The 23,313-nt window shown below is 42.6% G+C and overlaps 2 protein-coding genes across 2 annotated transcripts in view; one reads left to right on the top strand and one right to left on the bottom strand.

Annotated features, from left to right (window-relative positions):
* Positions 1 to 510: 510 nt before the first annotated feature.
* Positions 511 to 1,027, bottom strand: LOC139032359 (small ribosomal subunit protein uS10). The gene has a single exon (XM_070459127.1). It carries the CDS (start codon positions 911 to 913, stop codon positions 554 to 556), a length of 360 nt encoding a protein of 119 aa, XP_070315228.1. The 5' UTR covers positions 914 to 1,027; the 3' UTR covers positions 511 to 553.
* Positions 1,028 to 8,540: 7,513 nt separating this feature from the next.
* FGD3 (FYVE, RhoGEF and PH domain containing 3) overlaps positions 8,541 to 23,313 on the top strand; it is a 61,853-nt gene continuing 47,080 nt past the window's right edge. The window contains exon 1 of the mRNA XM_070459449.1: positions 8,541 to 8,946. The gene's annotated coding sequence lies outside the window, so the exon portion shown is untranslated. The remainder of the gene's footprint in view (positions 8,947 to 23,313) is intronic.

Genomic DNA, 23,313 nt, shown 5'->3' with positions numbered 1-23,313 from the left:
TTGGAATGTTTGAATAGATTTTATGTGAAGTGGATGCATCTCTTTTACCTAAATGCATTAATCAATGGATATTATATCTGACTGAAAGTCATTTCTCCTACCTAGTATTGTAAAGTAGAAAGCATAAAATTGTGTTAATGGGAAATACAGAGGGCTTAATTCTATCTGAACCCATAGAGATTGTTAATTTGAAACAGTATTGGATATCTGGTAGTCAAGGAGATGACCATTTTAGTGACATATTAGGAGTTAGAGTTCTGGTACCTACAACTTCTCTGTACAATAACTATGTGGCCCACGGCAAAGGAGGATGACTTGCATGCTCGTGAATATTTGCAGACTAGAGTTCATGGAAAAAAGCCCATGAGTGCCACCCAGTGGTGACCACTGGGATTTTGGACTGGAAAATTTCTAGCCGTGGTAGTACCGTGTATCCTGTGTCAGACACAATTACTAGCTTTTGACTGAGTATTAATCGAAACTGCCCCTGTGAGTGAAGGTATAAAATGATTTTTTTTTAACAACTGATTATCCATTTATTAAAAAGATTGATTTAGGCATCGGCAATGGTGACTTCCACCTCGACTCCTGGCTCAATGCTGATGGAAGTGATCTGCTTGACAATTTCAGAAGGGCTGTGCAGGTCGATGAGTCGCTTGTGGATCCTCATTTGGAATCGATCCCAAGTCTTAGAACCTTCACCACAAGGAGTTTTCCTTGTAGTTATTCTCAGAGTCTTGGTAGGCATCCGAACTGGTCCTTTCACTTTGAGATTCTTTTCCTTCGCGCCTCTGATCAAGTCAGCACACACCTTCTCCAGAGACTTCACGTTGCGGCTGGTGAGGGTGATCCTAATCCGGTGAATGGCCACCTCTGGCTCCACAGGAGTCTTGCCGGTGTCTTTAAAGGCCATGGCTGCGGCGCTGCTTCCTGACCGACTTGTTCCTCGGCGAGAGCGAACAGCGGTGAGTCAGGAACAGGAGCAGGCAGCACTAAGCTCCGCTGCAGCCGGGACCGCGTCTTCCTCCTAAAATGATTTTTGAAACCTGAAATACCCAGAATATATTGGGTTAAATCAGAGACACATTCTGATATAAGGAAGTCAGTGCCAGGAAGAGTTCCATAGTAATACGGAAATAGTTTTTCCAGGAACATGCTATTGGGTAATGGAAGGAAGTACTCATCATATTCATGTATAGGTGGCCTTTTTCCTGTAAGGCAGCTTTGAGGATCTGCTGAATCCACAGCTCTCTAGTGACTAGGAAAGAGTCATTTAGTTTACAAATGGCAGTGCCTAGGTAGACAGACAACATCTTGGCTGGAAGGTCAGTGTACTCTGATTGACTGATGGAAAAACTCTAGTTGAAGAACAAGTCAGCTCAGTGGGCTGGGTTGCATACTGTTCTCTTGCTGTAATGAAATAATTAAAAAACAAATGATATGAGCTCTTCTATGTCGGTTTTTACTGACTCATGGATAGTGCCCATAACTTGCCATATGGTCAGGCAGAAGGGCCATGGAAAACTGGACTGTTAAAGGGATGTTCATGTAGGGCATGCGTGTGTGTGTGTGCTCAATCACTCAACCAAGTCCAACTCCTTGAGACCCCATGGACTGTAACCCACCAGGCTCCTCTGTCCATGGAATATTCCAGGCAAGAATACTGGAATGGGTTGACATTTACTTCTCCAGGGGATCTTCCTGACCCAGGGATCAAACCCAGGGATCAAATCTGCAGGCAGATTCTTTAACATTTAATCCACCAGGGAGAGCTGAAAGGAATGAATAAACAGGTCATGTAATGAGGAAAAGTCAACTTTACACTGGTGTCTTGAGATAATCTCAGTGCAAGAGAATTGTAGTATCTTTGAACACAATTATACCAGACATTTAGAAGGGTAAACGCATATGTTTGCTCTAGAAACATGAGAAGATCACACGGCAGTCTGCAAACATAGTTGACGTCACTATGGGAGCATTGTAGTCATATGAATAGAACTGATTCTTGACAGCCCAGTGAAAGTCTAGTGATGAGCCAGTATCTTAACTCCTATTTTTCAGATTATATCTACTACAGAGGATATCATTGGGGAAAGAATTTTTGGAGACTACTACCTACCAGGCCTTCAGACTGTGTGACGTACAGCTCCCAGTAGACTGATTACTGTATAACTACAAACCTTAGTGGCTAAATCTTAAAAAGGCCCCTGGTTATCATGGACAAATTACAGCAGTGGCACACTGCTGCCTGTAACCCAGCCCTGCCAAATAGCAGCCAGCAGCTTCTACACAAGGCAAGGCCTAGCAACCAACTAGACCAAGAGCCAATCAAGCCTACCAAACTGCCCATAGTAGTCAGCCCACAACAAAAAGACCCCTGCAGTCCACATAAAGGGCACCTCTAGAGTATATGGCTCTGGTGATGAGAGGGGAGCATACTGCTGGGATACATAGGATATCCCCTACAAGAGGCTACTTCTCCGAGGTTGGGAAACATAACCAACCTTCCAGATATATAGAATTGAAAATGAGCTGCCAAGGGTATATGTTCCAAACAAAGCAGCAAGATAAAAATCTCAGAAGAAGAACTAAGTAAAGTGGATATAGGCAGTCTACCCAAGAAAGAATTCAGAGTAATGATCACAAAGATGGTCAAAGAATTCAGGAGAATGGATACACAGAGCAAGAAGTTAGAAGTTTTAAACAACTCATCAGAAAATATGAAGAACAACAAAACAGAGATAAAGAATACAATAACAAGTGAAAAATACAGTGGATAGAGTTAACAGTAGATTAAATGATACAGAGGAACAAAGCGGCAAGCTGGAAGACAGAGTAGTGAAAATCACTAATGCTGAACAGAAAAAAAGAAATGAGGACAGCTTATTTGATCACAAATCTCCCCCAGAACAAAAGCCCAGAGCCAGATGGCTTCACAGGGGAATTTGGTCAAGCATTTAGAGAAGAGTTAATGCCTATCCTTCTGAAACTCTTCCCAAAGATTGCAGAAGAAGGAACACTTCCAAACTCATTCTATGAGGGCACAATCATCCTGATACCAAAACTAAACAAAGATATCACAAAAAAAAGAAAATTAAGACCAATATTACTTATGAACATATATGCAAAAATCCTCAACAAAACTCTAGCAAACAGAATTCAACAACACACTATGATCAAGTCATGTTTATCCCAGGGATGCAAGGATTCTTCAATATACACAAATCAATCAATGTGATGCACCAAGTTAACAAATTGAAAGATAAAACCAAATGATAATCTCAACAGATGCAGGAAAAGCTTTAAACAAAATTTAGCACCCATTTATGATAAAAAAAAAATTCTTCAAAAAATGGGCATAAATCCCTACCAAGCTACCAACAGTATTTTTCAGAGAACTAGAACAAATAATTCCACAATTTGTATGGAAATACAAAAAACCTCGAATAGCCAAAGCAATCTTGAGAAAGAAGAATGGAACTGAAGGAATCAACCTGCCTGACTTCAAACTATACTACAAAGCAACAGTCATCAAGACAGTATGGTACTGGCACAAAGACAGAAATATCGATCAATGGAACAAAATAGAAAGCCCAGATATAGATCCACACACCTATGGATACCTTATCTTTGACAAAGGAGGCAAGAATATACAACAGAGAAAAGACAATCTCTTTAATGAGTGGTGCTGGGAAAACTGGTCAACCACTTGTAAAAGAATGAAACTTGAACACTTTCTAACACCATACACAAAAATAAACTCAAAATGTATTAAAGATCTAAACATAAGACCAGATACTAAAAACTCCTAGAGGAAAACATAGGCATAACACTGTCTGACATAAATCACAGCAGGATCCTCTATGACCCACCTCCCAGAGTAATGGAAATAAAAGCAAAAATAAACAAATGGGACCTAATTAAACTTAAAATCTTTTGCACAATGAAGGAAACTATAAGCAAGGTAAAAAGACAGCCTTCAGAATGGGAGAAAATAATAGCAAATGAAGCAACTGACAAAGAATTAATCTCCAAAATATACAAGCAGCTCCTGTAGCTCAATTCCAGAAAAATAAATGACCCAATCAAAAAATGGGCCAAAGAACTAAACAGACATTTCTCCAAAGAAGACATAAAGATGGCTAACAAACACATGAAAACATGCTCAACATCACTCATTATCTGAGAAAAGCAAATTAAAACCACAATAAGGTACCATCTCATGCCAGTCAGAATGGCTGCTATCAAAAAGTCTACAAACAATAAATGCTGGAGAGGGTATGGAGTAAAGGGAACCCTCTTACACTGTTGGTGGGAATGCAAACTAGTACAGCCACTATGGAGAACAGTGTGGAGATTCCTTAAAAAACTGGAAAAAGAACTGCCATATGACCCAGCAATCCCACTTCTGGGCATACACACCGAGGAAACCAGATCTGAAAGAGACACGTGTACCCTAATGTTCATCGCAGCACTGTTTACAATAGCCAGGACATGGAAGCAGCCTAGACGTCCATCAGCAGATGAATAGATAAAAAAGCTGTGGTACATATACACAATGGAATATTACTCAGCCATTAAAAATAATGCATTTGAATCAGTTCTAATGAGGTGGATGAAACTAGAGCCTATCATATAGAGTGAAGTAAGTCATAAAGAAAAAGACCAATACAGTATACTAACGCATGTATATGGAGTTTAGAAAGATGGTAACGATGACGCGATATGTGAGACAGCAAAAGAGACACAGATGTGAACAGTCCTTCGGACTCTGTGGGAAAAGGCAAGGGTGGGATGATTTGAGAGAATAGCATTGAAATGTATATTATCATATGTGAAACAGATCGCCAGTCAAGGTTTGATGCGTGAGTCAGGGTGCTCAGGGCTGGTGCACTGGGATGACCCTGAGGGATGGGATGGGGAGGGAGGTGTGAGGGGGGTTCAGGATGGGGAACACGTGTACAGCCATGGACAATTCATGTCAATGTATGACAAAACCACTACAATATTGTAAAGTAATTAGCCTCCAATTAAAATAAATTAATTAATGTAAAAGGAAAAAATATGAGCATAGAAGGAAACTACCTTAACATAATAAAGGCCATATACAACAAACCCACAGCAAACATTATTCTCAATGGCGAGAAACTGAAAGCATTCCCTCTAAGATCAGGAACAAGGCAAGGATGTCCTCTCTTGCCATTTGTATTCAACATAGTTCTGGAAGTCCTAACAATGGCAATCAGAGAAGAGAAAGAAATAAAAGGAATCCAGATTGGAAAGGAAGAAGTCAAACTCTCACTATTTGTAGATGACATGATACTGTACATAGAAAACCCTAAAGATACTATCAGAAAATCACTAGAACTAATCAGTGAATTTAGTAAAGTCACAGGATACAAAATCAATACACAGAAATCACTTGCATTCCTATATACTGACAATGAGAAGTCAGAAAGAGAAATAAAGGAATCAATCCCATTTACCACTGCAACTAAAAGAATAAAATACCTAGGAATAAACCTACCTAAGGAGACAAAAGAGCTATATGCAGAAAACTATAAGCCACTGATGAAAGAAATCAAAGATGACATAAACAGATGGAGGGATATTCCACACTCCTGGGTTGGAAGAATCAATATTGTGAAAATGACTGTACTACCAAAAGCAATATACAGATTCAGTGCAATCCCTATCAAATTATCAATGGCATCTTTCACAGAACTGAAACAAAAAATTTCAAAATTCGTATGGAAACAAAAGCAATCCTGAGAAAGAAGGATGGAGCTGGAGGAGTCAACTCACCTGATTTCAATACTACAAAGCTACAGTCATCAAGACAGTATGGTACTGTCACAAAAATAGAAGTATACCCCAATGGATAGAGAGCCTGGAGATAAACACACTGTACACATATGTGCACCTTATCTTTGACAAAGGAGGCAAGAATATACAATGGGAAAAAAATAGTCTCTTCAATAAGTCATGCTAGAAGAACTGGATAACTAAGTGCAAAAGAATGAAATTAGGACACCTCCTAACACTATAAAGAAAGATAAAATCAAGACGGATTAAAGACCTAAATGTCATTTATTTTGTTGCTCAAATTATTCCAGCTGTGGCAAGTAGGAGCTCCTCCACGTCAAGTCCTGATTTCTATTGACAGTCTATTTTGTTTGTTTGAGCATTTCCTTTCTTTCTGGTGCCACAACTTCAGGCACATTTTGTATTTTCAGGACAAGGAAGGTGTGCTCAGGGATCTATGCTGGGTTGAGCTGCCCTGGGCTGCAGGTGTGAAAGGCTGGCAGCTGGAAATCAGGTGGGATTGGCAGCCCTCAGGTTCAAGTCCCCAGGTCCTCTGCAGGTACAGATGAAATCTGGAGCTTGAGGACATCAGGTCAGGGTCTAAGTTGGATTCTTTGTCCATAGATGCTCTTCTTGGCTAAGTGAAGGAAGTATCCAAAATTGAGATTTGGAATCTGTTTTTTCCAAGGAAGAGTTGCTCCAGGTTTTAAACATCATAGTCTCAGAGGATTGAATTTCAGTAGCTGAAGCTGCACTTGTCATCCTTTAAGTTCATAGTGAAAACATGTCACCAGAACAATTCCAAATTTTGCCAAACTGCTCACTAACACTTTTTCCTTTTTGGGATCCCATACTTCTTTTGTTATTTTTCCTGAATCTTCCCCAGATTGTCATGATGTCTGGATCTTTCCTTGACTTTCTGATCTAGATTAAAGTATATCTCTCTGGATAAGGTAAAGCTGTACACTGAGTCCCTTGGACTTCAAGGAGAACAAATTGGTTAATCATAATATATATTCATTGGAAGGACTGATGCTGAATCTGAAGCTCCAATACTTTGGCCACCTAATACAAAGAGCCAACTCATTAGAAAAGACCATGATGCTGGGAAAGATTGAAGGCAGGAGGAGAAGGGGACGACAAAATTGTTGGATGGCATCACCGACTCAATGGACATGAGTTTGAGCGAGCTCCAGGAGATGGTGAAGGACAGGGAAACCTGGCGTGCTGCAGTCCATGGGGTTGCGGGGGTCGCAAAGAGTTGGATATGACTGAGTGACTGAACAATGACATATCAAATTACTATAGTAAGTGTACTCTATGAATTACCTTGTTAAAGTGATGTAACATTTTAATTTTAAAATTCTAATATTTACAACATGTGAGAAAATTATTCTTTGCCTCTCTTTGAACTTCCATTGAGGACTTATGTATCAACCTAAAATTTTTCGTTACCAATAACTAAACCTTTTTTTTCTGAGTATCATTCTATTGGTGATGACAATTGAACAATACACATAAAACATAATTGTTCTTGAGTTACTAATAATTATCAAAGATTATAATCATACAATATTGAGAACTTTAGCACAAAATACAATTATTGGAGGACAATTGCTCTACAATATTCTGTGGCCTCTGCCACACATCATCATGAATCTGCCACAGGTATACATATGTCCCCTCCTTCCTGAATGCCCTAAGGAACATATTAGCACATTCTCTTTGCAAGTTGTTTTAATGCTACCACAAATGTACATGTATAGATAAATTCATAGAGTGAGAAGTGAAGACTTTGAGGTTTCAAACCCTCTGTGTCCTCCCAGGCCCCTCCCCAAGGGGACTTCAGTGGGCATTTGTAGGCCTGCAGACATTGAATTATGAAGATGTTTAATGAGACCGTGAGCAGGGGAATGAAGGACACTCAGGTCCAGTGGGAAGCTGAGATGCCACTGCTCAAGGCATTGGAGTACCGGGCCAGGAAAGATGGCTGGCTTGGGCGGCTTTCTGCTTCACATCCGTGCCCTAGGCCTGCTCAATGCTGGCCAGTTGTGGTTTTGGCATTTTCAAAAGTATGTGACGCAGGCATTCGGCCCAGGCTTATCACTTACAGAGGAAATGACCTCAGCGGGGCCCATAGCTCCTTGGTGACCTTGGCAGAAAACTCCATGATAACCATATTCACCTTACTCATCTTAGAGGTGTGCAGCAGGAAACAAATAAGTCTGTGTCACTTTCACAGACAGGGCTCAGGGGATCTGACATACCCTGAGGATCCAGGTTTCAGTTAGCACTCTCCAAATGAGGGGTGCAGGCATGTATGGGTGTAAAATGTGGGTGTGGGGGCAAGCCTGAATGTGAGAGACACACCCCCCACACACACTCATAGTCTCCAAACAAAGGACTCTTTAAGCAGATGAGTATTCCTTGTGGGCATGTGTTAAGTGTCTGTACACTACATCATTGTGGTGATGAAGCATTTTAAATGCCCTGTTGCCACAGAATCTTCTAAAAAAAGTCTGCAAGAGAGAAGGTGGGTGGCAGAGGTGTTCAGAACAAGAAACAAGGCCCCTCACAGCCTGCCGGGGCCTCCTCCGTGGCCCATGGTTGTAGAGACTCCCTGGCCCTACAGGTCCCACCAGCTCGTCACCCACCCTCCCCCCACCCTTCCTGTTGCCATGGTGACAGTCGGCATCCCAGGCTGCGGGCTGCGGGCTGCACTCCCCTCACCCCTCCTGCTGGCTCTGGAGGAGCAGGCGGGCTTTGTCAGGGCTCAGCGTCTCCCTGCAGCTGTGAGATTAGACAGAGAAGAAAAGAGGCTGCCGTGGGTGCCACTGGGGCCCCTTGAGGCCTGGAACAGGGAGGCAGAGCCACTCCAGACCACCAGCCCTGAGCTCGTGGGGTTCCTGCCAGCCTCACCCTGGACTCACTGCCCACAGCACAGCGTGCCCAGAGGGAGGAGGCCTGCGGCGCCCCAGCGTGGGAGACTGGGGTGGCATCCTGCTCCTTGGTGACCCGCCTGGGGTCTCAGGCAGCAAGCTGTCCCAGGCAGGAGTGGCCAGTGGGGCTGCCCAGGCCTGTGGGTACCCCCTGGCTCTGCTTGTTTGCGAGTTTCATGGGTTTCCTCGCCAAGAGAAGGCGGTGAGTAGACCAATGTCTGAAAAGGGGAGAGATTTTCTCATTTCGGGTGGTGTTGAAATCCTGGGTGTCACTTCCCTGGGTTCCTTGGGTGCTGTTTATTCTCCGGGGTTGTTGGGCTGGGGTTGGAGTGCGCCTGCTGTGTGGCTGGAGGAGGGGGTCTGCCTCCATTTGAGCACACCAGGGTCTAGGCTGACAACCTGGGCTGGCTTTGCTGAGGGGTCCCTGGCTCTTGAACAAAATTGTCCAGAGTATTTTTTGAACAAATGCAGGATGTTGGGTTCTGTGGTGGGGCCTTGTTTAATTCTGGATTTCCCTCACCCTCACCTCACTCTTTCTTTTTTTTCCCCTTTTGAAATGGATGGGGAGGGAATAGACTGGGTGCTTGAGAAATACCCCTGCATGAGGTTGCCATGATAACAGGGATTTCACATGTCAGGATTGTCTTTTTTTTTTTTTTTAATAGACTTTATTATTGTTATTTTAGTTTTAGGTTCACAGCAAAATTGAGGGGAAGGTACAGAGATTTTTCATATAACTCCCTGACCGCTTCTCCCTACCTCCCCCGTTATCAGCATCCCTCACCAGGGTGGTGTGTCTGTTACAACTGATGAACCTACTTCGACACATCATAATCACCCAGAGTCCATGTTTTACATTAGGGTTCACTCTAGGTGTGTACATGCTGTGAGCTTGGACAAATAGCAGGTATCCACCTTTATAGTATCATACAGTGTAGTTTCACTGCTCTAAAAATCCTTTGTGCTCCACCTATTCATCCCTCCTCCCTTAAACCCTGGCAAGTCCTAACTCCAGTGATTTTTCCAGAGTGTCACACTATTGGACTCACACAGTATGTAACATTTTCAGATTGGTTTCTGTCACTTAGTAATCTGCATTTTAGGTTCCAGAGTTGTCTTATTATTTCTTTCTCTTTCTCACTTACTTTCTTTTACATTAGAAAAACCAGCCCTTCTGATAAATGTGGATAAGGGGATTTTTTGCTTTAAAGAGAGTGTAAAGTGCTTATTCCCAGGTTCTTGGAGACCCCAGGCTGTCCCTGGCTCTTTGGTGGTGTGTTCCCTGTCTACATCTAGGAATCTGGACATTGAGAAGGTCTAAGCTGTCGTTGTGGGTTTCTAGGGTGACTGGGGGATGCAGCATCACTTCTTGAATTAGCTTGAAGTAAAAAGTATGAGTCGGTGTGGGGGGTCTGTGTGCACATGTGCTCAGACTCAATTCAAATGAAAGCAGCACATCTCAACCCCAGATAGGCTGTTCATGAGAGGTGATACTGTGCAGGCTTATTTTGTGGCTTTTCCCTCCCTGTGTCTAGCCAGTTGGTCAGCTGAAGGCCAGCTCTCTTTGGATGCAGGGCCTGCTCGGTGCAGACAAGAGGGTGACAGGCAAGCCAGGTTGGGCTGGATCCCGCTGGCACAGAGACCCCCATCAGGCAGAGCTTGGATTGGGCCTCAGTTTCCTTATCTGCCCTTTGGGGGATCTTGACAGCTCATCCTCCGGCCCTTAGTGGCTCACTCGGTGACCTCAGTCAGGGCTGTGGGGGGCCTGGCCCTGCCCTAGGCACCAGGAACAGACCAGCTCACATAGGTCTGGGGGGCTCAGAGCAGGGCACATCTGCCTGCCATCGGGGCTGGGGGGAGCACACACCACCAGCGCTTCAGTTCTCCCCGCTGTCCAGTGGTCCTTAGTGTGTGTGAAGGGAGCTGAGGGGTGCACTTTGCGGCAGATGCAGCCTGTCTGACTGAAGCATCTGCCAGGACTGAGGGAACACCCTACCCGAGCTCTTGGGCACCAGTTCTGCCTCAGTCCTATAGCTTCAGGCCAGCTTTGGGGGCATCCACCTTCTCTGGGACATCCGGACATCCGGGACAGCCACAGCTCAGCATTCCCAGCCCACCCAAGGCCACCAGGTGTCTACGTGGTCCAGCTGTGAGCAGTGAGAGGCGAGGCACCTGTGTTTGCAGCAGTCTGTCTGGGAAGAACCAAGTAGCCATCCCTTCTGGGCCAGAACCCCCCCCTGTGTACACTGCTGCACCCATGCCCTCCATGTGCTACCAAGGAGTGTGGTCCTCCTGTCCTCATTCCACACTCACAGAGAGGCTGCAGCCATCTGCTGCCCCGGGGCCACAGGCAAGATCCCTGTTAGAGTCTGACTAACTGACCAGCCAGTCACTGTGTGCACGTGTGCATGCCCAGTCGCTTCAGCCATGTCTGACTCTTTGTGACCCTGTGGACTGTAGCCCACCAGGCTCCTCTGTCCATAGGATGCTCCAGGCAAGAATACTGGAGTGGGTTGCCATGCCCTCGTCCAAGGGATCTTCCCGACCCAGGGATCAAACCCACATCTCTTATGTCTCCTGCATTGGCAGGCAGGTTCTATACCACCAGCACCACCTGGGAAGCCCCCAGTCAGCCACTACCCAACTACTAACCAACTAGTTGACTTCCCTCCTTCTCCTTTCTCTCCCTTTCCCTCCTTTTTCTCCTGTCTCCTTTCCCTCTCTCCTTCTCTCCCACCTTTCAAAAGAGCTGGTTGTATTCGCAGACAGAACTTGTGAGCGTGTCAGAGGGTGGAGTGTGAAGCCACATGATCGAGTTCTGTGGGAGTTCTGGACTTGGGCCCACCCTTCTAAGAACCTGGGTATTGAAAGAAGGCAGGGGAGAGCAGAGAGCTCTGCACCTGCGAGCTCAGTTTGGCCAGTTTAGTCGGAGTCCTCTCCCCACTGCCAGGTCAGGTTCTTATGACTTATTAGAACCTGTGAGTATTCTTCTGTCTAAAGAGTGGAACCCAGAAACACATCCTCCTGGATGTCCCTCCCAGCTCTCTGTCCCCTGCAGGAACAAGGGAAGAGGGGATAGCTTGAGAGCGGATGACTCACTCCGCTTTGGCCTGGACTTGGGGGTGAGAGCTCTGTCTAGTGTGTTTTGAGAGAATTCCAACGGACTTTCTAGAGATCCATTTGGGGATTTTAAAATGAAAAGTTACTAGTGATACATGCTTGAACAGATGAATAGGGAAGGCCTGTGTTCTCCTGGTACATGATTTTATATCTCAGAATATTCCAGGAGGACTGTGCTGGAAGAGGCTAGGATTTTTTGTTGAATGCATCTTATGCTGAATTTAGAGTATCCTAAAATAAACTGGCATCCCATGCAGATGTGGGATTATAGCTGTCTACTCCCATGTTCTTAACATCACGTCTAAAGGATCCCTCATAGCTGCTGCTCTGGCTGCAAATGGGATAAAACTGTGGGCCTCTAGATAGAAGCTTGGGGCCTCCTGGTCAGCAGACTGTGACTTTTCAGAAGCCTGTGCTGCTTCTCCAAAAATGGGTGCAGGAGAGCATGGCTGTTACTGTTTTGTCCTAGATGATTGGTCAAGGAACCCTGGTGTGGGTGGGGGTCTGGCCGTGTCCTCCTGTGGGTATGCATCATGTGCAGGGAGCATCCTCGGGAACCACTGAAATGGCAGCCTTTCTTTCTAAAGTCAGGAGCTGCTGCAGAGAAGGTCCTCCCTACCTTCCCCACTCCCTACATATATGAGGAGCCTAAGAGCGTCCATGGCAAAGTGGGCAACTGTTCTCTATTCTCCCCATCATCCTTTGCCTTAAACCAAGCTTCAAAAACTTTTGTCTGCAAAATAAACTCTGCTGCCTAAAAATAATTAATTGCAGGGATGGGCAGATGCTCCCAGCCCGACATTGCTTCCTGAGACTGTCCCTCAGCTTCGTGCTGTACTTAGTCGCTCAGTGGTGTCCAACCCCATGAACCGTAGCCCACCAGGCTCCTCTGTCCGTGGGAATTCTCCAGGCAAGAATACTGGAGTGGGTTGCCATGTCCTCCTCCAGGAGATCTTCCCAACCCAGGGTTTGAACCCAGGTCTCCTGCATTGCAGGCAGATTCTTCACCATCTGAGCTACCAGGGAAGGCCCGTCCCTCAGCTTTAGACCCCTGCTAAGGGACACTTAGATTTTCTCCCCTTTCCCTCCCCTCATTCTTCCGTCCCTTCACTCCTTTTTGTTTTTTCACTATGACAGTGGTGCTGTGAGTAGATTCCAGTTCTCTCTAGCTATCTTCTCCCAGAGCTGCCAGCACATCAGTGCCCTGAAAGGAAGCCATCTAAATAAGCAGAGCTGTTGAGTTCTGAACTGCCTTTGGTTGATCAGGAGCAAAGACAAAGAAACTGAATAAGAAAGGAAGAATCCAAGTGACTGCCCAAATGCCACCAGGCCAACTCTAATGTGGGTGGAACCTTAGCATGCAGGGGAGACCCGAATCTCTCTGGGCTCAGCCGTGTTCTGCTTGAGGCTGTGCAGTTGCCAGAACAATGTTGGAATCACTCTGTATCCAGACACCTGGACCTGAAGAGTGGGGCCAGGCCACTCTTATTGCCTTACTTCTTCATGTAGCTCTTTATTCACACAGTGATGTTTTTTTTTTTCTTACAGGGTTAAAAAAAAAGCACGTCCCAGACACAGCACTTTCCTTTCAGTGTTGATCATCAGAGCTCTTTGTTAAAGATAAGAGGTTGCTTCCACTTCAGGCTTGAATGTCACTGCAGCCTATGCCAGGGCCTCTCTGTAATTATCCCGTCCTGTCTGGAAAGCTCTTAAATGCCACTTCATCTAAGGGCTTGAGGCCGAGATTGCTTCTCCAGTGCGATGCCAAAGGCTCCTCTTGGCTGAGATGACTAAACTGTCAAATATTTTTATAGCAAGTCTTCTTTTAAAAAATAAATAAGAAAGTAAAGTGAGTGATGATTAATCAGCTGCTCACTGCCTCCACCTTGGCATCTGACATACAATTTTCCCAGGGAGTCCCCGTAGCCTCGTGTTGGGGTGAAGGGGTTGTCCCACTGTCACCTGGCCAGGATGTGGCCTCTCAGGACCTATGAACAGGTCCTGGCCTGTTCACCCTCCTAGCTGCCTGATTGATGGTGAAAATGGGTGAAGTTCAAGGACGTACTCAAGTTTAGGAAAAATTTTCTGCCTTTGAACAAAACATACTTTCAGTTTAGAGCAATCTAGAAAAGTTTTTGTAAAAACAGGTTCTCGGAAAGCAGAATTACATTCAGAGTCCCTTCTTTTGGGATTTCTTGACCACATTTTTCCTCAGAGAGATTTAGGACAGCTAAGTAGAAATTAAAATTTCCATATGTAAACAGACATGGAGACAGCTGGCTCTGACCCTGTAATGACTGGAAATTTTGAATCTTGAAAGAGCATGGAGATTTTATTAGCTGATTTTTTAAATAGGTTGGCTTTTCTCCCAATTGCAAATATAATAAATGTTCTTCATAGAAATTTAGATTACCGAGAAGCATTGAGAGGAGGAAACTCCCAGAAAGTTCACCACCCCAAAGTGGCGAGATTTATGTGGGCCTGGAAAGATTTCCTTTTTCCTTTCCTGGGTGTTGTCTACTGATAAGTGGAATATTCCTCAGAATTTGTCACTGGGGCCTGAAAGCTGACAAAGTTGCTCCCCTATCCAAAGTCTCTTGGATTCTCATCCCAGCCTCCCATCCAGCTGTCTTGGCAAAGTTGCCCAACTTGTTGAAAGAAGTACAGTGTTGGACACTTTGCCCTGTCCTTGGGGCCTGACAGGTGCCCCAGGGCCTGCTGCACGTGGGTCCCATGTGACCGGTGAGTGGAAGAGGCACAGACAGGCACAGGGCCCACTTGTGCAGTGTTTCTCTCCTTCCAAATGATTTCACTTAACATAATACCCTGAAAGGCCAAACATGTTACTGGAAATGGCAAGATTTCATCTTTTTTATGGCTGAGTAGCATTCCATTCATGGTGACTGCAGTCATGAAATTAAAAGATGCTTGCTCCTTGGAAGAATAGCTATGACAAGCCTAGACAACATATTAAAAAGCAGAGACATCACTTTGCCAACAAAGGTCCGTATAGTCAAAGCTATGGTTTTTCCGGTAGTCATGTATGGATGTGAGAGTTGGACCATAAAGAAGACTGAGCACTGAAAAACTGATGCTTTTGAATTGTGCTGCTGGAGAAGACATTTGAGAGTACCTTGGACAGCAAGGAGTTCACACCAGTCAATTCTAAAAGAAATCAACCCTGAATATTCATTGGAAAGACTGAAGCTATAGCTGAAGCTCCAGTGCTTTGGCCACCTGATGTAAAGAGACAACTAATTGAAAAAGACCCTGATGCTGGTAAAGATTGAAGGCAAAAGGAGAAGAGGGTGGCAGAGGATGAGATGGTTAGATAACATCACCAACTCAGTGGACATGAATTTGGACAGACTCTAGGATATAGTAAAGGACAGGGAAGCCTGGTGAGATGCAGTCCATGGAGCAGACATGACTTCGTGATTAAAGAAAAATTTTCATTTTGTGTGTTCAGTTCAGTTCATTTCAGTCACTCAGTCGTGTCCGACTCTTTGCAACTCCATGAACCACAGCATACCAGGCCTCCCTGTCCATCACCAATTCCTGGAGTCCACCCAAACCCATGTCCGTTGAGTCGGTGATGCCATCCAACCATCTTATCCTCTGTCATCCCCTTCTCCACCTGCCCTCAATCTTTCCCAGCATCAGGGTCTTTTCCAACCAGTCAGCTCTTTGCATCAGGTCGCCAAAGTATTGGAGCTTCAGCCTCAACATCTATTCCATTGTGTATATATCTCTATCTGTGTATATATCTCTATCTGTCTATCTACATCATATCTTCTTTATCCATTCATCTATCATGGAACATTTAATTTGCTTCCATATCTTGGCTATTATAAATAATGCTGCAGAAAACATAGGAGTGTCCAAATTAGTGTTTTTGTTTTTCTCAGAAAAATGCCCAGGAGTAGAATTGCTGGATGATATGGTAGTTCTATATTTAATTTTTTTTACTGTTTTCCATAGTGGCTGCACCAGTTTACCTTCTCACCAGCAGATCATGAGGGTTGCCTTTTCTCCACATCCTCCCCAAAACAGGTTATTTGTTATCTTTTTGATAACAATCATTCTGACAGATGTGAGGTAATATCTCTTTGTGGTTTTTACTTGCATTTCCCTGATGATTAGTAATGTTGGCCATCTTTTCATGTGTCTGTTGACCATCTATGTGTCTTCTTTGGAGGAAAAAAGTCTATTCAAGTCTTCTTCCCATTTTTTTTAATCAGGGTGACGTTGACTTTTGACTTTTTTTGTATGTTTTGGATACTAACCCCTTATCAGATATATGGTTTGCAAATATCTTCTCCCATTCAGTAGGCAAGATTTTCATTTTGTGGATAGCTTCCTTCACTGTGTGAAAGCTTTTTAATTTGATGCAACTTCCTTTGCTTATTTTTGCTTTTGTTTCTCTTGCTTGAGGAGACATATCCAATAAATACTTCTAAGACTGATATCAAAGAGGATACTGTCTATGTTTTCTTCTAGGACTTTTATGGTTTCAGGTCTTACATTTAAACCTTTAGACCATTTTGCATTTATTTTATTATATGGTGTAACATAGTTCACTTTGGTTCTTTTGCACTTAGCTGTCCAGTTTTCCTAACATCATTTATTGGGCTTTTACCCATTGTATATTCTTGCCTCCTTTGTCTTAGATTGGTTGATCACTTAAGTGTGGGTTCATTTCTGGGCTCTCTATTCTGTTCCATTCATCTATGTGTCTGTTTTTGTGCCTGTACCATACAGCTTTGATTACTGCAGCTTTGTAGTATAGTCTGAAGTCAGAGAACTTGATAATTTCAACTATGTTGTTTCTCAAGATTGTTTTTGCTATTCAGAGTCTTTTGGTTTCCATACAAACTTTAGAATTATTTGTTCTTTTTCTGTGAAAAATGCCATTGATATTTTGATAGAGATTGCAGTGAATGTGTAGATTGCCCTGGGTAGAATGATTATTTTAACAATATTAATTCTTCTAGTCCATGAGCACAGTATATCTTTCCATTTGTGTTGCCTTCAATTTCTTTCATCAATGTCTAGAGTTTTTTGAGTATGGATCTTTTACCTCCTTATTTAGATTTACTCTTGGGTGTTTTTATTCTTTTTAATGAAATTGTAAATGGGTTTGTTTTCTTAATTTCTCTTTCTGATAGTTCACTGTGAGTGTATAGGAATCCAACCAATTCCTATATATTAATTCCATATCCAGCAACTTTACTGAATTCATTTACTAGTTCCAATAGCTTTTTGGTGTCATCGTTACGATTTTTTATAAAGTAAGTTTCGTACATAAAAACAAACTCCATTCTGAGAGTATGTTCATAAGTACAGTTTGTTCATAAGTCCAACAAAGTTAGCCTCAGTTCAGTTTAGTCATTCAGTTGTGTCCGGCTCTTTGTGACCCCGTGAACTGTAGCACACCAGGCTTCCCTCTCCATCACCAATTCCCAGAGCTTGCTCAATCTTATGTTCATTGAGTCAGTGATGTCATCCAACCATCTCATCATCTGTCATCCCCTTCTCCTCCTGCCTTCAATCTTTCCCAGCATCAGGGTCTTTTCCAATGAGTCAGTTCTTCCCATCATGTGGCCAAAGTATTGGAGTTTCAGGTTCAACAAAGGACTGATACCCTTTAGGATGGACTGGTTGGATCTCCTTGCAGTCCAAGGGACTCTCAAGAGTCTTCTCCAACACCACAGCTCAAAAGCATCAGTTCTTCAGTACTCCACTTTCTTTATAGTCCAACTTTCACATCCATACATGATTACTGGAAAAACCATACCTTTGACTAGATGGACCTTTGTTGGCAAAGTAATGTCTCTGCTTTTTAATATGCTGTCTAAGTTGGTCATAACTTTCCTTCCAAGGAGTAAGCATCTTTTAATTTCATGGCTGCAGTCACCATCCGCAGTGATTTTGGACCCCCCAAAATAAAGTCTGTTACTGTTTCCATTGTTTCCCCATCTATTTGCCATAATGTGATGGGACCAGATGCAATTAGCTTAGTTTTATACATCATACTCAATGGTGAAAAGCTGAAAGCATTTACTCTAAGATCAGGAACAAGACAAGGATGCCCATTCTCACTACTTTTGGGCAACACAGTATTGGAAGTCCTAGCCACAGCAATCAGACAAGAAAAAGAAACAAAATAAATTCAAACTGCAGAGAAAGAAGTAAAGCTGTCACTGTTTACAGATGACATGATACTATACATAGTAAGTCCCCTACTTACAAATAGTCAAGTTGGAAACTTTCAAAGATATGAATGTGCATTCCATTGACATCAGGGGTGAATTAAAGTGCAACTTGCCCTCCATCTCTTATTGCTGGTGATCCTTCAGCCCTACCATCTCCCACCTCCTCTACCTCCTCCAGTCAATAATTCTTCTTGTCTGTTCACTTGATGTCAGACCCAGTATGTTAGCTGTTGTATGTACTTTTCAGTTACTGTGAGATTAAAAATGTTTTCTTTTTTTTTCCATTTATTTTTATTAGTTGGAGGCTAATTACTTTACAACATTGTAGTGGTTTTTGCCATACATTAACATGAATCAGCCATGGATTTACATGTGTTCCCCATCCCGATCCCCACTCCTGCCTCCCTCCCCATCCCATCCTTATGGGTCTTCCCAGTGCACCAGCCCTGAGCACTTGTCTCATGCATCCAACCTAGGCTGGTGATCTGTTTCACCCTTGATAGTATACTTGTTTCAGTGCTATTCTCTCAGAACATCCCACCCTCGCCTTCTCCCACAGAGTCCAAAAGTCTGTTCTGTACATCTGTGTCTCCTTTTCTGTTTTTAAAATGTTTTCTTTATTTTGTGTGTTTATTTTAGTTGGGTACCCAACTAACACAATGGGCTATATAGTACTGTACTGTAATAAGTTTATAATACTTTTCACATAAATGATACATGAAAATAAATACACAAAACAAAGAAAACATTTTTAAATCTTACAGTAACTTAAAAGTACATACAACAGCTAGCATACTTGGTCTAGCATCAAGTGAACAGACAAGAAGAATTATTGACTGGAGGAGGTAGAGGAGGTGGGAGATGGTAGGGCTGAAAGATCACCAGCAATAAGAGATGGAGGGCAAGTTGCACTTTAATTCACCCCCGATGTCAATGGAATGCACATTCATATCTTTGAAAGTTTCCAACTTGACTATTTGTAAGTAGGGGACTTACTATATATAGTATCATGTCGTCTGTAAACAGTGACAGCTTTACTTCTTTCTCTGCAGTTTGAATTTATTTTGTTTCTTTTTCTTGTCTGATTGCTGTGGCTAGGACTTCCAATACTGTGTTGCCCAAAAGTAGTGAGAGTGGGCATCCTTGTCTTGTTCCTGATCTTAGAGTAAATGCTTTCAGCTTTTCATCATTGAATATGATGTAGATTCTTGGAATTTTCTTTGTTGACACTCATGTCATCTGTAAATATGGGCATTCTTATTTCTCCCATTCTGTTATGTATACATTTTAGTTCCTTGCATTTATTGTGCTGGCTAAGGAATCTACCACTCTGATGAATAAGAATAGTAAAAGAAGATATCCTTGCCTCATTCTCATTCTTAAGGAGGATTATGGGCTGTATTGTGTCCCACAGAATTTACATGTTAAAAATCCTAATCTTCAGTACCTCAGAATGTTACTATATTTGGAGATTGAGTTTTTATAGAGGTATAATTAAATTAAAATGAGGTCTTGCAAGTGGTAACCTTAATCCAATATGACTGGTGTCTTTATAAGAAGAAGAGATTAGGATATAGACACACACAAATAGATGAAACACCATGTAAGGATGCAGAGAGAAGACTGTCATCTCCAAGTCATGGAAAAGGCCTCAGGAGAAACCAGCCCTGCTGACACATGAATCTCAGACTTTAACCTCCAAAACTATGAGATAATAATTTTTGTTGTTGTTTCTATGGTATTTTGTCATGGCAGCTCAAGCAAACTAATACCCACCCTCTCAACCCAGAGCCCCAGAGATTATCACTACTTCAACTTCATAGATTAGTTCTGCCTGTGAACTAGTTCAACTTCATCGAAAGCAGCCTTTTCTGCTTGGCTTATTTTGAGATACATCCATATCATTGGTTATCGGTAATTTATTCCTTTTTGTTTCATATTATGGCTACACCACACTTCATTTATTCATTCTCCTGTTGATGGCCACTTGGGTTTTTTTCCAATTTTGAACTATTATGAACAGGGCTTCTATAGACTTTTGTGACCAGGTCTTTGTGAGGACAAATGTTTTCTCTTGGGTAGACCCCCTATGAGTGCCATTGTTGGGTCATAGGGCAAATGTATGTTTAACTTCATAAGAAAATGCCAAGCAGTTTTCCAAAACAGTTGTAAAATTTTATGCTTCCACCAACACTATATGAGATTTGTTTGCTCAGCATTCTTGTCAACATTTAGTACTGTCAGTCTTTTACATTGTAGCCCTTCTGGTGGGGCATGGTGATATCTCACTGTGAAATTAATTTGCATTTCCCTGATGACAGGTGATGTTGAGCACTTTCCCATGTGCTTTTTTCTATTTAAATAACTTAGTCGAGTACTTACTTTGGTCTTTCCTCAAGAAATTGTTTTTATTAGATCACTTGTCTTTTTTTCTTATTTGATTTGTAGGAATTCTTTTTTTCTTTTTAACTTATCTTCAACTGAAGGAAAAGTGCTTCACAATATTGTGTTGACCTCTGCCATCCATCAGCACGAGTCAGTCATAGGTATGCATGTGTCCCCTCCCTCTTTAGCCTCCTTCCCAGACCCCCTCCCCCCACTTTCCACTCCTCTAGGTTGTTACAGAGCTCCAGTTTGAGTTCCCTGAGTCATATAGTAAATTCCCATTGGTTATCTGTTTTACACATGGTAGTATATATGCTTTTGTGTTACTCTCTCCATTTGTCCCAACCTCTCCTTCCTCCCCCACTGCCGACCTGTGTTCATAAGTCTGTTCCCTATATCTGTCTCCATTGTTGCCCCTGTAAATAGGTTCATCTGTACCATCTTTCTAGATTCCATATTATGTGTTACTATACAATATTTGTTTTTCTTTTTCTGACTTACTTCACTCTGTATAATAGGCTCTAGGGTCATCCTCCTCACTAGAACTGACTCAAATGCATTCCTTTTTATGGCTGAGTAATATTCCATGGTATATATATACCACAGCTTCTTTATCCATTCATCTGATGATGGACGTCTAGGTTGCTTCCATGTCCTAGCTATTGTAAATAGTGCTGCAGTGAACACTGGGGTACGTGTGCCTTTTTCAATTTTGGTTTCCTCAGGATATATGCCAAGTAGTGGGATTGCTGGGCCATATGGTAGTTCTACTCCCAGTTTTTTGAGGAATCTCCATACTGTCTTTGTAAGAATTCTTTATATATTCTGGATACAAGTCATTTGTCAGATAGATGTATTACAAATATTTTCTTTCTTTTTATGACTTGCCTTTTCATTTTCTTAATGGAGCCTTTTGATGAGCACAGGTTGTTCAGGTTGATGAAATTCATTTGTCAAGTTTTTATTGTATGGCTAGTGTCTTTTTTAGCCTAAGAAATTGTTGCTTATTTCTAATGCATGTATGTTTTCACCTATTTAGTTTTAGTTTTGGTGTTTTCAGTTAAGACTGTGATTCACTTCTAGTTATTTTCACATGTGTGGTGTGAGTGGTGTGTCAAGGTTCATTTTCCCATATAGATAACCAATCATTCCAGCTTGTTGAGTGGTTTTCCTTTCTCATTGACAGCTGTTGGCACTTTCACTGAAAATCACCTGACCAAGTGAACATGAGTCCATTTCTGGACTCTACCCTGTTCCATTGATCTATTTCTCTATCTGCATGCCAATATGCTGGGAGATGGTGAAGGACAGAGAAGCCCAGCACACTGTAGTCCATGGGGTCACAAAGAGTCAAATAACTCTTTTGTTGTTGACTGAACAACAACAATGCCAATTATCATCACAGTGTCTTGATTTTGTATTTAATATTATTACAGTAATCATTTTACTTAATAAATTAAATTGTTTTATATTTTATAGTAAGACCTGTGCTGTGGTAATCTATTGAACTAGTTCTCTGTTGGTGGACATACAGAACCCCTCCAAGTCTCACCTATTACAATTATGACTGTGTTGCATGTCCTTTCTCATCTGTGTGAGCATGAAGGATTGACACCTGGAGTGGGCACGGCTGGGTGGGAGGAGGTGTAAGCTGTGTGTTGCCATCCTTGTATTGGTCGAGGCTCCAGACTGCTTTGCACAAGAAGGTGCGGAGCAGGGGAATGGTGCACCCCAGGCACTATACTGCCCCTTTCCAAGTCAACCTCCAGCGTTTGGTGCCTCTGGAGTGCTATCTCATGTCTTGCTTCTGTGCTTTGTCATGGAGACAAATCATATGAAGAAGTAGAATTTTTTTGTTTAATTATCTTATTCTGAGAAAATGATTAAATGAAAAAAAATGGCTAATATGATTATATGGCTAGAAAAATAAAATGATACAAGAGAAATCTCACTCCCACCCCTATCTTCATCCATCCCTTTCCTCTTGTTCTGTATGGGTAACCCATTTTAAACTGCTTTTAAACATTTTTCAAACTTACAGAAAAATTATAAGAATTGATTCAGCAAGTGTCAACATTTCCCCATATTTACTCCCTCTTTCTCTCTGTATATATAGGCAGACTTTTTTTGGTCAGAACTATCTTAAAAAAAAAAAACTTTCAGAGCTCACAGATGGAACATTTTGTGGCTAGGTACTTCCTATTGTGTGACTCAGGCTCTGATCATTCCATTTTAGTGACTAGCTACATCATCCTTTAAGGCAGTTTTGCCAGATCCCCCTCATTGTGCATATTTCCCTCTGCAGTTAGCAGGTGGCCATGTGGTTTATCAACAAGTCGCTCCTAGGTGGGTCTTGGTTGTTTCCAGCCTTGCTCTTACCAGCCCTGATGCAGGGAACCGCATGACGCACTGTTGTTGTATACTTGTGCAGGTGAGCCTGCAGAACTGTGCCTGCAGAATGCCTGCGTTCACCAGAGAGGTGAATGCCGGGTCAAAGGGCAAATGTGTCATTTCACTCTCCTACCGGCCATGTGGAAAGAGCCTCCTCCCATGCCTTACCTCCCTCCTCCCTCAGTCTGCTAGTCTGACTGGGAGAAAAATTATCTCAGTGTAACTGTGATCTGTAGTTCCCTCATTACATATGAGGTGGAGCCACTTCCTTTTTTCTGTGATTATCTGTTCCTGACCTTTGCCCAGAGCTATTGGGTTCTGGATCATTTCACAGTTCCACTCAGCAGCATCCTCATCTGGCTCAAATGATAGTGGCTCATCTGACGGCAGATCAGATCAGCCATCTGAATCTTTAAAAAATTAAAAAACTGAACCATTTTGCAATAAAGTCAAATTTA

The sequence above is a fragment of the Odocoileus virginianus genome, chromosome 31 (genome assembly GCF_023699985.2).
Source record: "Odocoileus virginianus isolate 20LAN1187 ecotype Illinois chromosome 31, Ovbor_1.2, whole genome shotgun sequence".
Taxonomy (NCBI): domain Eukaryota; kingdom Metazoa; phylum Chordata; class Mammalia; order Artiodactyla; family Cervidae; genus Odocoileus; species Odocoileus virginianus.
The sequence above is the reverse complement of the archived record's forward strand: the minus strand, read 5'-3'. Positions and strand labels throughout refer to the sequence as shown.

Excerpts from the sequence above, each read along its gene's own strand:
- LOC139032359 (XM_070459127.1), bottom strand. The coding sequence starts at position 913 with ATGGCCTTTAAAGACACCGGCAAGACTCCTGTGGAGCCAGAGGTGGCC.